General features: G+C 37.5%; 1 protein-coding gene across 1 annotated transcript in view; it reads right to left on the reverse strand.

Annotated features, from left to right (window-relative positions):
* gnav1 (guanine nucleotide binding protein (G protein) alpha v1) overlaps positions 1-14,600 on the reverse strand; it is a 33,511-nt gene that overhangs the window by 2,288 nt on the left and 16,623 nt on the right. Inside the window, exons 6-8 of the mRNA XM_085356275.1 lie at positions 4,314-4,443; positions 4,046-4,117; positions 806-893 (exon numbers count right to left, since the gene is read on the reverse strand). Of these exons, the coding sequence (XP_085212401.1) occupies positions 806-893; positions 4,046-4,117; positions 4,314-4,443 (290 nt within the window). The remainder of the gene's footprint in view (positions 1-805; positions 894-4,045; positions 4,118-4,313; positions 4,444-14,600) is intronic.

Here is a 14,600-nt window from a genome sequence, read left to right on the forward strand (position 1 = left end):
AACCAAGCAGAGAAGCTAAACTAGAAAATAATGAATCAACAGTCCAGCCATCCAACTTCTGTCAGCTCCAAGCAAACAAAAACACAGCCTACACACATAAAAATGCCGGGAGCTGCTGTATTACTCATCATCACATCTGAGGTCAGTGTGAAATAGACTCTTGCTCTGCAGGCTGACCCCAATCCCAAGTGTTTTAGCATTTTTATTGACATTTGCATGCGAGCAGAGGGGACACGGCCCCTGTTGAGCCCACTGAGACACGAGAAGTGAAATGTTGAGCAGATGCAGAAATCCCCCCAAAATATCACAGTTTGCAGCAGGCTAAGAGCTCATCATTCATTGTACGCGTTTAAATCCCCTAGGTGACGCTGGACTAAATTTATGCTTTTATGACAGCAAATATCTATATTTGTAAAACGTGTAAGCTTCATTTAACTCTTGATAATTTAAAAAGTTTTGACATAGTATTGATGATTTTTAAACACTAAAACCTGGCAGCTCAGTGTTGGCCAAACAGATAAATACCAACATTAATTTTTTATTATAAACACATATGATAGCGAGCATCTAAAGACAAATTCAGGCTGTGATGCATCTGCTGTTTTTCATGATGGTATTCAATGTTTGGGTAGTTACCGTAAATTGTGCAGTACTTTCTATGCAGCTCTAAATGCACTGTGCTTTCAGACAGCACTGCAAGATGGTGAACTTACTGTCTACTGAGTGATTCTGGACACAGCCATGGACTTTTGCATGCTATTATGCTGACCGTGGTAATAACATTCCTAATGAATATCAATCCTACCTTTAAATTGCGGTAAATACAACCGCAGATGTCGCCCAGAGTGCAAGATCTTGTCTTGAAAAAGGTCTCTCTTGTTCATGAATAAAATCTGCAAAGAGAGAAAAACAATGAGCTGAGAGAAGGAGTTCATAACAAGAGGAAAATCAGTGTGAAAGAACAACTGTGAAAGATCACGTTTGCAACTAAAACTCTGCAGTAACTGTGGAAAAACATGAAATCCACTCGAATAAAGCACAAATATTCACATTAAATGCAAAAATCAATAGCTGTGTTGACACAAACATCGTGTGTTGATGGTGGATCAATGGCTTCGCTCACATCAGTGTTCAGTAATCTGTCGCGCACTTTCCTGCAGTCGAGTTCCACAACCTCAGCGACTCCTTTCGTAAATCTGTCTCTTTGTTTACTTCCTCAACCTGACTACAACTAAACTACACCGCTACTTTTGGCTTTGTAGTGTACCAATTAAAACTCAGACCAGGTTTTCCCTTTCTGGCCTGTCTGATCACAAAAAAAAAAAAAAAAAACAAGGACTAGTTTTTTCCAATAATAACAACAGAGGGGAAAGGTTGTGCACATTTTCAATGAACAAGAAATTGAGCGACACCTAGGTGTGCAATTATCACTGACCAGCCAAAGTGAAAAGTTAATTGAGGTGGAGGTTACAAATTTCCCTCCCACATATAAAAAAAAAAAGGGTATCATTAAACACTTTTGTTTAATGAGCCTGTTGGCCATGTTAACATGCAGGTCCACACACACAACCCTGCACATAAACACGTCACACAAAGATACTTAATTGCCTATTTGGCTCTAATGAAGCCTTAAATACGTTTTTTTTATAGCGTAAAAATGAATAACCTAGTGGAGAGGATTTGGTGCAATACAGAAACAATCACATGAAGAGATTTTCTATAATACACACACAACTTAAAACTTTAAGTTAAATAAAGCAAAAAAAGGCCTTTGTTTTCTCAGAGATTGGAGTTTCCTTTTTCCAAAGGTTAATCAAAAGTGTTAAAAAGAGGTCGCAGCCTTTGCATCACTGTATTCTAAGTGGACCGCAAACTCAAGTTAGGTGGAATAAACTAAACAAGTTCATTACACGGTTGTTTTACTGTGATCGTCAACCAGAAATGGGAATGGAAAAACAGAGAGCCAAAGATCATCCTAATTACAACTCGCCGTTTAATTGCAAGTGACAGCGCGCTGAGAGACAAAAGGCAGAGACAGCGATCCGTGTGTGGAAACAACATTTACCAGACACATTAGCTTTATGCTCGTCTCGTGGTGTCATAGGGAACAATCGGAGAGCGACAAAGATTTAACTAATTTCTCCTCGATTCATCGGCGAGCTCCGCCCGCCTGAGCCGAGCTGTCAAACTGAACCGAGGTTCCCACCTTTTCTGGACGGGTCCTTTTTGTTTTTTGACTTTAAAACAAAGGCAAAGTCTCTCTCCCGTCTCACAGAAAGACATGTTTAACATTTTCCTTTCCATCGCTTTACGCTGTAACCTTGTAAAAATATAATAAAGTGGTTTCCAACATAAGTCTTGGAGCAACATGGTGTTACAGGAGGGTTAACAAGATAGGAAGGAGTATATTACATTAGACACTCAAGGACATCTTTTTCTGTTTGTATTTATTTGTCAGGGACTTTGTACAAGAACATCACTCTCCCAAGAGAAGAGATGCATTTTATCAGATTTAGCCACTAGCTAATTTCCATCTGCAGTCCCCGAGCAAGTCAAACAGGAATAAAATGCACAAAAAACAAACAAGACCTATAAAAATGTAACTGAGATTCCCGGCCTAACAAACTGAAACACGGCAGCTGATATAGAATCACAAAACAAACCCAAGTCTGATAAAAATAACAACCATCAAGAACCATCAAACTTATATAGCATTAATCTTTAAAAGGAACTTAAACATTAAACAACTATTAAGAGATTCATGTTCACAGGACGTTTACTACTTTCTTTTGTGGCGCATTGAGAGAAAGCACAACTTCTCGAAGGAGCTTTAGACTCCCCTCGAGCTGCTCTGAGCTCTGTCCTTAAATGTTTTAGGACAAAAAACACTCTTTAAAATGAGATGCATACCTGAATATAGAGGTAAATTCCCAGAACTTGAAATGTTATATTGACTACGAGTGTTATAAAGACGAAACTGCAACAGTTTGCTATGTAGGACTTGATTTTTAAAGGATTGGTTATAATGTTGCAACACGAGCAGCAGTTTCCTTCAAATTCCTTTCAAACTTGCAGAAAAGTAGCTTTGTTATATTTTCATAACTTGCACGTCTTCTTTTGTGTTTTGAAAAGCCAAGTGAAGGAGATAAAATAATAAATATTTGACTTCAACGTTTTCTATTTTATGATGATGAAAAAAAAAAAGTTTGTAACAAAATACCAGCAGAGACCATTTCCAAAGTGTGTTGTTATCAACTTCATCAATATTCAGCTGAAGATTTGACTTAGTTGAAACCTTTTCTGTAACATGAGACAGCTTCCTAGCCACTTGCTCAGCACTGCTTCCACTCCCACGGGAATCACAGTATCACATCTGCATTCATTCATCAGATTTTACTTATTAAACTCTTTATTGTATTACAATTAAATTTTGATCTATTGAGCACTTCACTTTAAAAAGAAAAAAAATCATCTGAGCCCCTTCTTTTGTGTATTTCTTTCCCTCTTTGATCCATTTTATCTTGTGTTAATATATCAGTTTCATTGAGGAAAGTTGTTTTTCATGTAATTTGCCAGCTTCTAGGCTAAATAAAGTATTTCATCTTACTTTATGTGGATAGTAGCTTACGCTCTCTAGCACCTGAGCCACAGCTGCCTGATAAAATGAGACTGAAATGTAACACCAATAGCGGTCAGACTGAAATATCTCAGCAGATATTGCCATTACGTTTTCCTGATGGATCCGATCATTTTTTGTGATCCCTTCAACTTTTCCCCTTAAGCCAAAAACTGTTGGGAGCTACTGTCAGTCCTCGTTGAGAGAACTGAATTTGTTTTGTACAAATTACCAGTCTGATAAGATGATAATGAATAAAACTAGCCCACTTAAGCACAGAATCATCACTTATGCAGTTTCACAACATATTTCTGATTTAAAAAAGTGAACAATTATAAAGCCAGTCTATGAATAAAACACGTCTCCTTCCTATGATGACGCTCTGTGGACTCACATCTACCCTCCTGAGGTCAAAGATGAGTTTCTCACCATGGATGTGCTGCGGAAGAAGATATTATTGCAGATGGAGGAGAAGAGCTTCATGCTCTCTTGAAGACGATTCTGCAGAGAGAAGATATTACAACCATCAAACAGCTGCAGAGAGAACAGCAGACACACTTTCACTTTAAACTCTGTCTTTAATAGTAGTCTGACCTAAAAAATAAATCAATAAATGAATAAATTAAAAAAAGACTTCTACGTTCGGTCACTTAACAAAACAAACATTTGTGAATGAGTGATTCTGTGCATGCTGTACCACAGAAGGCTCTTCCACCAGGGTCATGTCGTATCCGCTGAGCGATACCACGAATAGCACCGCCCTGACGTCCTCGAAACAGCCAATCCACTTCCTCCGCTCTGTTCTTTGACCTCCAACATCGTACATCCTACACACAGACGAAAGGAGGGAACGAGACAGTTTAAACATCTAAAGAGAGATGCACAGCAGTCCGGAGCGCTACTGGGTTGGTAGTTACTTGCTGATGAATATAATAAACACACGTCATTCTGTGAGATCCCAGAAAGTCACTATCAGTAATGAGGAACCACCTTCACCTCACTGTTTTTGAGAAAAATAAAAGGAATTTAGAATATTCATACCTTAACCCTGTGATGTCTCACAACATGCCATAATATCTGCATTGAAAAGTCTTTGTTTCAGTAGAACACATTTTTCACAAAATCTATCATGACATAGAAGATAATGACAAACTATAGGTGTGTGCTTCTGATTCGGCAGATCAACACACTTAATCAGGAGTGCTCAAGGGGCTAAACACACATTACAAACAGTGATTATTCACCCAAACATTGTATTACCTTTACTGTAAGCAACATATTATTATTATAGTTAGCATAAATTTATAATCCAGATCTCTTGTTTGTCATTTTACCAAAACGATAGAAATCCTGCTCATTTTCATTCAAGTATTTATAGACCACATGTCTGTGTTTGCGATTAAGTGTATGATCTGAGATTGTGCCGTCAGCGTGTTCATGACCTCCCATATGGATGATGAAGCCTGCTGAAGTGCCTCAGGATGCCTCTCATCAATGACAGATTGTATTGGTTTTGGATAAGGTCATATTTTTGAAAAATGCTATTTACACTTACACACACACAAACAAGGAGCCTCGTGCCGCACGTCTCTGCAGACCCCCCCTTACTTTTTCAGTTTTTCCAGAGACAATCACACCGTGGCACACAAAACGCGTAAAGGTCAATGTTCTCCAGAAAGATGATAGAAAGAAAAACACAACAGGAATAAGAGCCGAGGAACACAGAGAGCACCACAGATCAGTTTCTGCCACTTCACCCATTTTTCAAAGCCAGATGTGCCACCTTCCTTTGAGCATCTGTTGAGTTAGTGCAGCTCTTTATTAAGAGGGGAAATGAACATGTGGAGACACAGACACACAGGGGAAACAAACAGGAAAGACTGCAACATAAAGATGAGATTTATGCTGGAAATTTTCAGTGGAATTGTTTCCAGACACAGGAGCTGTCATTGAAGCTAAAGTTCATTATACAAACCTACTAATAAGCCACGTGCATAATGACACCTGTATTACAAATAAATGTAATAACGTAGGATTTCTGATGTGCACACATACTGAGTTTAACTGTTAGTTTCCGAATTATATTGAATGTAGTTAGCATCCAGTGGATTGCGTTCCAGCAGAGTGACGTTTTTAGCTAATTACTACTACTAGCATGTTGATGGTTTGCCAGTTAAATGTAATATTTGCTCATTAGCGCTAAAATTAAAACACAGCAGAGGTTTATGGTAGTCATGATTTGGCAGGTACTTGTTCTTGAACAGAAGTATAAACCAAATTACGGATGAGGACAAAATTGCTAGCGCCCCTAAAAAGAGAGCAAAGGATTTTCAGCATAGCATTTCTAAACATGCTAGTTTTCTTCAGGAAACAAAAATATATTCTATTTGCACTTAACAGATTTTTAACCCCCTAAAAAAAACCTGACATTTTTAATTAGCCCTAGCACAAACCACTGCTGCGTGATGATGCGTTTCACTTTTAGTGCTTAAAGCTTGTGAAATCAAGTTAAAACTGAGCGTAATCTTCCAATTTACACACAGCGCAAAAACCTCAGCAAGGGTTTGAACTTTCACTTTTTTCCAAAGTTTGAGAAAAAACATTGTTGATGCTCACAAAGCAGAGTTATCACAGCGTTTCCAAGGGTCAATAACCAGACCAAGAGGTATCATCAAGTACTTCAAGAGAGCCACACAGTATAGAACAAGCCTGGCAGAGGTAGGAAGCAAAAGATTAAGAAATGAGTGAGACGTGTGCCTAGACCGCAGAACAACTGCAGAGATACTAGTGAATAATTTAACCAAGACAGGAATTGTAGTCTCAAAGAAGACAATCACTGGAACCCTGCACAGGAATGGACTGTGCAATGAAATCTCATTTAAAATCTGTTGGCTGAACTGAGGACCAAGATCCATGCCAGAAGACCATAAAATGTAGAGGAGCTTGAGGGATCTGACAAAGAAGAATGTGCTGGGATTATTCAGGAGATGTGTGTTAGACCTACAACAAATGACTGTCGGCTGTTATCCAGGAAAAAGAATACACTATAGCCTCAGCAGGGCTAATAACTTTGGAAAAATCTAAAATAATGCAAGCATCCAAAATAAAACTCAGATATTTGGAAAGGCGGTGAAAAATCCCTTCATCTGTCTGGAAAATTAAATGACATTTCCATAAGCTAATAAATCTGTCAAGATACACAAAAGCCCAGCTTAACCAAAACAACATCACTGACATATTCTGAGTAAAACGCTCAGGCTTCAAACTGCTCAAAATTATTTTTTTCCTCTAGTCAGGGCTCTGGATGATGTCACTGAGAGCCTCTATCATTTATTATGTTGCTGTAACAGTTACTCCACCGAGATCTGTAAGCGCTTTACTTAAAATGATATTTACAGTGCTAAAATACAATTATAGTTGTCATCCATGAACTTACTGTTTATAAAAAAAATGATAAAATAAAGCCCATAATCCATCTTATATTAAGAATGTAACTTACAGTTATTTACTTGCTAACTAAATACTAAATAAAATGTGTTTTTGATGCATTTCTATTTCTGCATGTTTGTTTTCTTGTTTTTTTATGGCAGGTGGTCTCTAAAAGTTTGCACATTGAAATGTGCCTATTAGAGCCTCTCAGTAGATCAGTGGTTCTCAGTAAGTTTTATCAATTTTACGTGACATACCACCTTCAGCACCAGTGCTCAATAAAAAGCTGGAGGGTGCAATTTGAGTTAAATGGACCAGGGAAATATTCATCTGTCAGCCACAGCATTAAAACCCATCTGCTTAACACCGTGTGTGTCCTCCTCGCGCCAGTAAAAACAGCTCTGACCCATCAGGACACAGACACCTGTGCTGATAAAAACCAGTACACTGGCAGCGAAACCTTTGGGTACCATGAGGTACATTGTTTGGCTGTTGCAGTGGCAGCAACAGTGTTTAGGTGTGTGGTACATCCACGTGAATATCAGGACAGCTGCCATTATTTTTTAATGCCGTGGCTCATCGGTGTATGCTGTAGCATTTAGTTTGATGGAAAGCTCCTTGCGTGGCTCTACTGCGTTTGTAATATTCTCAAAATGAAAAGTGATGAAACTCCCAGCATCCAAACGCCGACCTCGCCTGCATAAAGAAACACATTTCTTTCTATAAGACATCTCTGTTTATGTCATCCTTCCCCTCCTCTCACCCCTCCCCTGCTTCTGCCCCTTGATGTTCACCCTCATCTGCAGTGTTGTAATTGTAATTACCAGAGCACGCGCACACACGCACGCACACACACACACACACACACACACACACACACACACACACACCATCAAAAGTGTCTGAATAAGGATTCAACAGAAGTGCAGTGCTGTTAGTTTATTATATGTTTTTGAGGTATGTAATACAAGTTGCATGTTTTACATGTAAAAGATGGCTTCTCCTTCTGAACTGCCTCAGTGCTTCATGGCATTTGTTTCATATCCATGATCTGAATCTCTTCTTCTACCCCAAACATGCGCTATTAGACTGGCATCCGGTTGCACTGTGGTTATAAACGTAAGAAAAAATATTCAGGTGGGCTGTAGTGTTAAAATGATGCTCAGTTGGTACTAAAGGACCCAAAATGCGCCAAGAAAATGTACAAGACACCGTTAGACCATCACCTCTTGCCTGGGCTGTTCACAAGTGTTATCATGTTAGGTGTGGTCTGCTACTGCTGTAGCCCACCTGCTTCAAAGGGTGACATACTGTTTGAACTTTGGCTTTTCTGCATTGCTTGGTTTTAACAAGTGGCTACTGTTACTCTCCTTTCAGGTTGTGGCAGTTTACCCACTCACCTTGGACATGGGTAAACTTTGACATGTGATTTTTCTCCAAGAGAAAATCACTGGATATTTTTTCCCCACTGTCTCTGTAAACCATAGAGATGATTGTTTGGGAAAATCCCAGCAGATCAGCAGTTTCTGAAATACCCCACCAGTCTGTGTGGCACCAACCACCATGCCACATTTAAAGTCACTTAAATCACCTTTCTTCCAGATTCTGATGCTCAGTTTGAACTTTGGCTGCATCTACATGCTTAAATGAGCCGAGCAGATATTTGTATTAATGGAAATTAAAGCAGGTGTAATAAAAGGGGGTTGACTGTTATTCATCAAATCTGTACACTAATAAAAATTCTAAAACAATATATAGTTTTAAAAGTTGTTCTACATAGTAGATTAACTATTCTGTCTTTATACTAACATAAGCTAGTTGCTGTTTGGCCCCACACGCACACACACGGTCTCAATCCTCTCATTAAAGTCTTAGCAATGTTAGCGTGCAAATTTCATAAAACGGTAAACTGTTCTTTTGAATTATTTGTTTTGAATCCAAGAACACCAAAAGCTCACACTTGGAACATTTTCAACTTAATAAAGTGTAATCCTGTGTGCCTCAGGTGTCTCCTGTTACATATTTCAACTAATTAAAGAAACTCATCTAGCGCTCTGCAGCTTTTTCAGAAATCAAGACCGTCAAATGTGATTTGAAATAACTAAACAAAAGTGGGTCAATAAGGTCAACTACAGCTGTGGGAAGTGTGGGTGGAGGAAGGCAGGCAGACTTATTTTCGTACAGACTTCCGGCACACCACTGTAGTGTGAGATCAGTAAAAGATATTGAATTATTTAAAAAATGAACATTTGGTCATGTTCATTATTCAGAGCCTCTATAATATAGAAAACAAAGTTTGATGTTACACACTGGTTAATGTATTAATATTTTACTACACGTTTACTTCTACATGGACGATTCCCCACAATGTTTTTGGTTTTCAGTAAATCTCCTGTAACAAAGATAATGTGAAGCAGAAATTAAACACAGCTGTACAAAAAGATCTAATGACAGATTTGGAGGATTTTATACTTCTGATTTAGTGCCTGAAGAATTTAATTTTGAACGAGAACATAAGACGAGAATAAAACTCCTGAAAGGGTTCGTCCTCGATTATAAAACTAGATTAAAAGACACTTTTTTTTTTTTTTTATTTACCAGCAGACACACAGAATATGTACTAAACCAGAAATAAGCTCTTATTGGTCTATTAATTTGTAGAACACTGCTATCAGTGGTTTCACAAAATTCTCATAAAATGCATTTAAGTTTCTCAGAAAAAGTGATTTTGTTTGGAAAGCAAATTTGGAAACATCAATATATTTAATTTTTTTTCTTTTGAAAAGTTTATACTCTATGCACGTTGGATTGGAGATCTACCTGTAGATTGATTTCAGATTTCCCCATGTTCAGCTGGCCTGCTGATTCATTTAAAATACTAAATTCTTTGGTATGTCCCAAAAACTGAAGCTTTTTGTTAAACCTGTAAGAAATTATGGTATTTTTATTTGACAATACTTTATGGTTGATTCGATTTTTCACTTTTAAATGGGTTGAATATACTTTCTACAGTTTTTAAAAATGTTGGATTTGTATGCCACCACCATAGATGCAAATGTTAATCTAAATGCCGTTAAAAGATTACTTTTCCCAAATAAGTAAAGTGCCTCATTGCACACCATTCCAAGCAAATGTTATTATACTGTTGTATTTTACAATTAATTTTAATTTTCTTTCATTCTGACTTTTTCCTTTTAGTTCAGTTTAGTTTCCAGAGTGAGTTTTCTTATTTCACTTTACTTCTTATTGTTTGAAATTGTTTTAGTTTAGTCTTAATTAGTGTCAGTCTTTGTTTGGGAGGTATATCAGAGGCATGATAGGTATTACAATAAAAACGGAGCACTCACTCTTGTAGACATCCAGAGTCCCATTAATGCCTCATCAAACCAAACAGATACTAAAACTAAAGATATTTCCTCAATATTTTTTTATTGTACTGTAGCTCCTTTTCACAAAGGTCAGTTCGTTAGTTTTGCTTTTTCATGTCTATTTTTAGTTTTCCATTTAGTTTTATTTAAGTACAATAACCCCAAATCCACATTTTCACCTTCGTGCTTTATAAACTCCAGGATTTATCCAGCTGCTTCTGTCACATAATCAATAAACCAGTAACCCAGTCCCAATGAGAGCATCGAAAATGTCTTACAGGTGCTTCGGATCGTGAGCAGTCATGCTGGTATATCCGGTCTTAGATTCCTGTCCAAAGAAGTCAGTTTAGGGAAAGCTGTTATTGTTGTAGTTCAGAGGTCCATCTCTCTATCCATCCATCCCTTCTCGTCTGCTATTCCAGGGGTCAAAAAAACCAAAGCAACCAAAAGCTATTTTTATGTAATTCTTGAAAGAAAATACTACCTGGAGCTCCAAAGCATATGAGTCTAAAGTGGGCTTTTTTTAAAAATGGTATTTATTACATGTTTGTGGTGTGCAACTTAATTTTTTTAATATCTGCTGCTATAAAACAATGTCTAAACTTTAGGATAATAAATGTCTCATCCTGATACAACCTATTCCATATATAAATCATCCTGTTAAAGAAAACAAAATCCACCAGTGGATCAAGTATACCTGCAAGCCAGTAGTGTTGGTAATGAAATCACATTAAATTCTTGAACACTTAAATTCTTGTTCCAATCTATGTGAACTATAAAGATGAGCCATTTGTACATCCATGTGAGGTTCTGCAAAAGTAACAGGACTTTTATAGCCAGTAAAGATGAACAAAGAAGCACATGTGGCTCTGAAGACAGAGGTCCCTGGTCTGATCTAATCTTTCTATTTTTTAAGGCCAATGCATGTTGTTCTCTTTCACTTGCTGTGAGAGGTCATTCAACTATATGTTGTGTTCACACAGAAAATGTTTATACTAGGAATCTTTTTTTCTACACAACAGATGAATAAATAATAAAGTAATAGCCTAAAAACCCTGTAATTCCTAAATCTTTCCTCCAATCTGGATCGAAATAGCACTCAAATAAACCTAAAAGTCTGTGCTTTACCTCATATTACTCATATACTTTAAACTGTTTTTGTAAACTCATAGAAGCTTCATTTTTAAACTTTAATTTGTGACTTAAAATCTGATGATTTAGTACCTTATAAAATGCACTAAATGAGTCAGAATGAAAACAGACACAGGCCTAATAGCACTTACAGTGAGACCTAAAGTGATTCTTAAATAATAGAGGGAAGGAGTACAGGGCGCAGATGTGGCCACTGATGAGAAACCTTATGAACGAACAAGCGAGACAATCATTGAAGAGAGGGAGACGGTTTCGCATTGTGTTAGCTCTGAGTGCGGCCCGAATGGCGACAAAACGACACCAAAAACTCGCCTCTGTAATAACACCACACTTTCTGAAATATCAGCAGGTTACTAACACAAATGCTGGGAAGTAATATTTTAAATGTGAAATCAAAAGTCTTTGTTTAACAGTAGGTTAAAAAACAAACAAAAAAAAAACTGCACACTTCCTATGTCTGAAAGCAAAAACTCACCCTTTCTCCCCTACCATCTACTTCTCCAAATCCCTGTAATACCCATTTTATGGCCAAGTATGAAATAATTACATTAACTTATGCTAAGCTCTTCATCAACCCTCTGGGTTTAATCTTTTCAAGTCACAGAAGGAAATCCACACACACTAATGGTGCAGAGTGTCAATTAACTAAAGCCAATTATTTATCTTCTCCAGAATTCAGATTAGAAAGAGGCTGCGTGAGATGCTGGGCTCCTTCCTGCAGCACCACCTGGGACTCCGCTCCCCCAGCTCTGATCTGACACCGTCACTTGGTGGTGACGTCAGCTTCTTAGTGTTTCACAAAAAAAAAAAAAAAAAAAGGCCCAGACAGATTTTTTTTTTTAAAAAAAAAAAAAAAAAGCAGAAACTGAGCAACTAAATGACGCAATTAATAAGACTGTGAGGGAAAGGTAGCATTTATCACCACAGAACAAAAGATTCGGGCACGATCAAAGGATCTCAATGCAGTGAAATGTTTCCTGAGTTAAAAAACAAAAAAAAAAAAAAAAAAAAAACAACTTACTTTTGTCAAATCAAGTCAAACATGTCACGTCTGCAGCATCCAGAGACATAGTAGAAGCATTTAAATGTCACGCCAATATCCCAGATGGCAGCCGTGTGCTGACAAACTGACTTTCTCTACAATGTTTATATGCTAAACAGAGATCGTATGAAGCGCTGAGGGTAATGTGTTTTATTATTATAATTCCATATGAGATGTAACGTCGAACTGAGATGAAGGACAGGTTGATATTGTGGTGGGAAAAAGGGGGAGGGAGCGCTCCTTTGGTGGATATTACTGACAAAGAGGTGGAAAATAATCTGATTTTCTGGAATATGATGACAGACACAAACCCACACACACAGAAAGAATGCGAACTGTGTTGCCCGTACCATAAAAGTCACACCGGTAAATGGAACCGCAAAACCAACTATTAAATTTTATGGTCTGTAGAGGTCAGTTGCTAAAGTTCAATAAGAACTTACTGCTCTGGAGTAAATCATTTCATCCCAACTCTGACATTTTTTTCCCACCAAGTCAGGATTATGTTTCATTCATTTCTACAAGAAAATGACTTTGATGGTAAATTTTACATAAGAAACAACTGTGTTAGCTTTGCTATCTCCATAACGGCCTGGACATGACAACAGACACAACATCAATTTAACATTCATTGCCTGATTTGAGATTTACATGATTTTTAGCTACACAAACAGCAGGATTTAATATACAGACCAGAATCATACTAGATATTACCTCTAAAAGTAAAGTAAAATTAGCGGCTATTGGGGATATTATTTAAAGACAGATTAATTTTCAGGAAAAACACCTACAGCAGTCACCAACCTTTTTTGCATCACGGACCGGTTTATGTCCGTCAATTTTTTCAAGGACTGGCCTTTAAGGTGTCGCGGATAAATACAACAAAATAAAATGATACGACAAAACCTGTGGTATTTTGTAAATATAATAAGAAATGTGAATTAACTGTGTAACTTTATTAATAGCGTCCTCCTGAAATGCGCCAACAACATTGAGAGTAACATCCTCCTCTCTGCCCCTTAATGCTCTCTGGTCACTATGGTAACAGGTAAATATTTCTTTCAAAATAAGACACAACTACAACACAGGAAAAGACCCAGAGTCAACCGAGTTAACGATAAAAAACCCTGAAAACCATTAATTTCACGCCCCAAGCCTCAACTCTCGTGGCCTGTTACCAAAAGACTTACATGGCCTGGGGGCTGCAGACTGCTGACCTATGTCACCCAACTTGAAATCTCCAGTAGAGTGAAAAATAAAGTCACTACATAGGTATAAAAACTGCAGTTCCTGGAGCAACCACTAGAGGCTGTTTAATTCAGAAGTAAAACACAGAAGTAAACTTGTTTACGGCCTGACATAAAAATATCTTTTTTGGTCTTTGCAAATAATTTTCTCTTTCAATTACATTTATGCAGGGGACGCATTCTTATTTAACAGACTGGCTTTCAGTAATATTAAGATTTTAAGGTATGCAAGGGTTAAGGGCGGGGCCACTTTAGGGACAAATGTTAGACTGATGACAAAATTAACATGACATGGGACCGACCACCTGGTGAGCTTTCTTCAGGCCTGCATTCCACCTCTCTGATTAAAAATGTTATTTAACCTCCTAGGACCTGGCGTCCACATATGTGGACATCACATTTTGGGTTATTTAGACCAGAATACTCAATTTTGCTTTACGAGGACATTATACTGCTACTGTTCTATCAAACTTTTAAACGAATATCGTCATATGTGGCTCTTATTTTTCTTAAAAACAAAAATAAGGTTAAAAAAAAAAAATCTGGTAATTATTTGTTGTTCATTGGGCCCCAATATGCCCCAATATGCCCAAATATCAAAGAGAAATTAAAAATGCATACTGTGGAAGAGTGCGGGTCTTAGGAGGTTAAAAAAAACAAAAACAAAAACACTAAATCTTGATGGCTAAAAGGCTGAAATCACTTCAAAAAACACATTCTAGGTGACTACATCCATCTTTTATTTG

This window comes from Diplotaxodon limnothrissa, linkage group LG6 (genome assembly GCF_057381915.1).
Source record: "Diplotaxodon limnothrissa isolate DT_005_m linkage group LG6, D_limnothrissa_male_GT1.1, whole genome shotgun sequence".
Classification (NCBI taxonomy): domain Eukaryota; kingdom Metazoa; phylum Chordata; class Actinopteri; order Cichliformes; family Cichlidae; genus Diplotaxodon; species Diplotaxodon limnothrissa.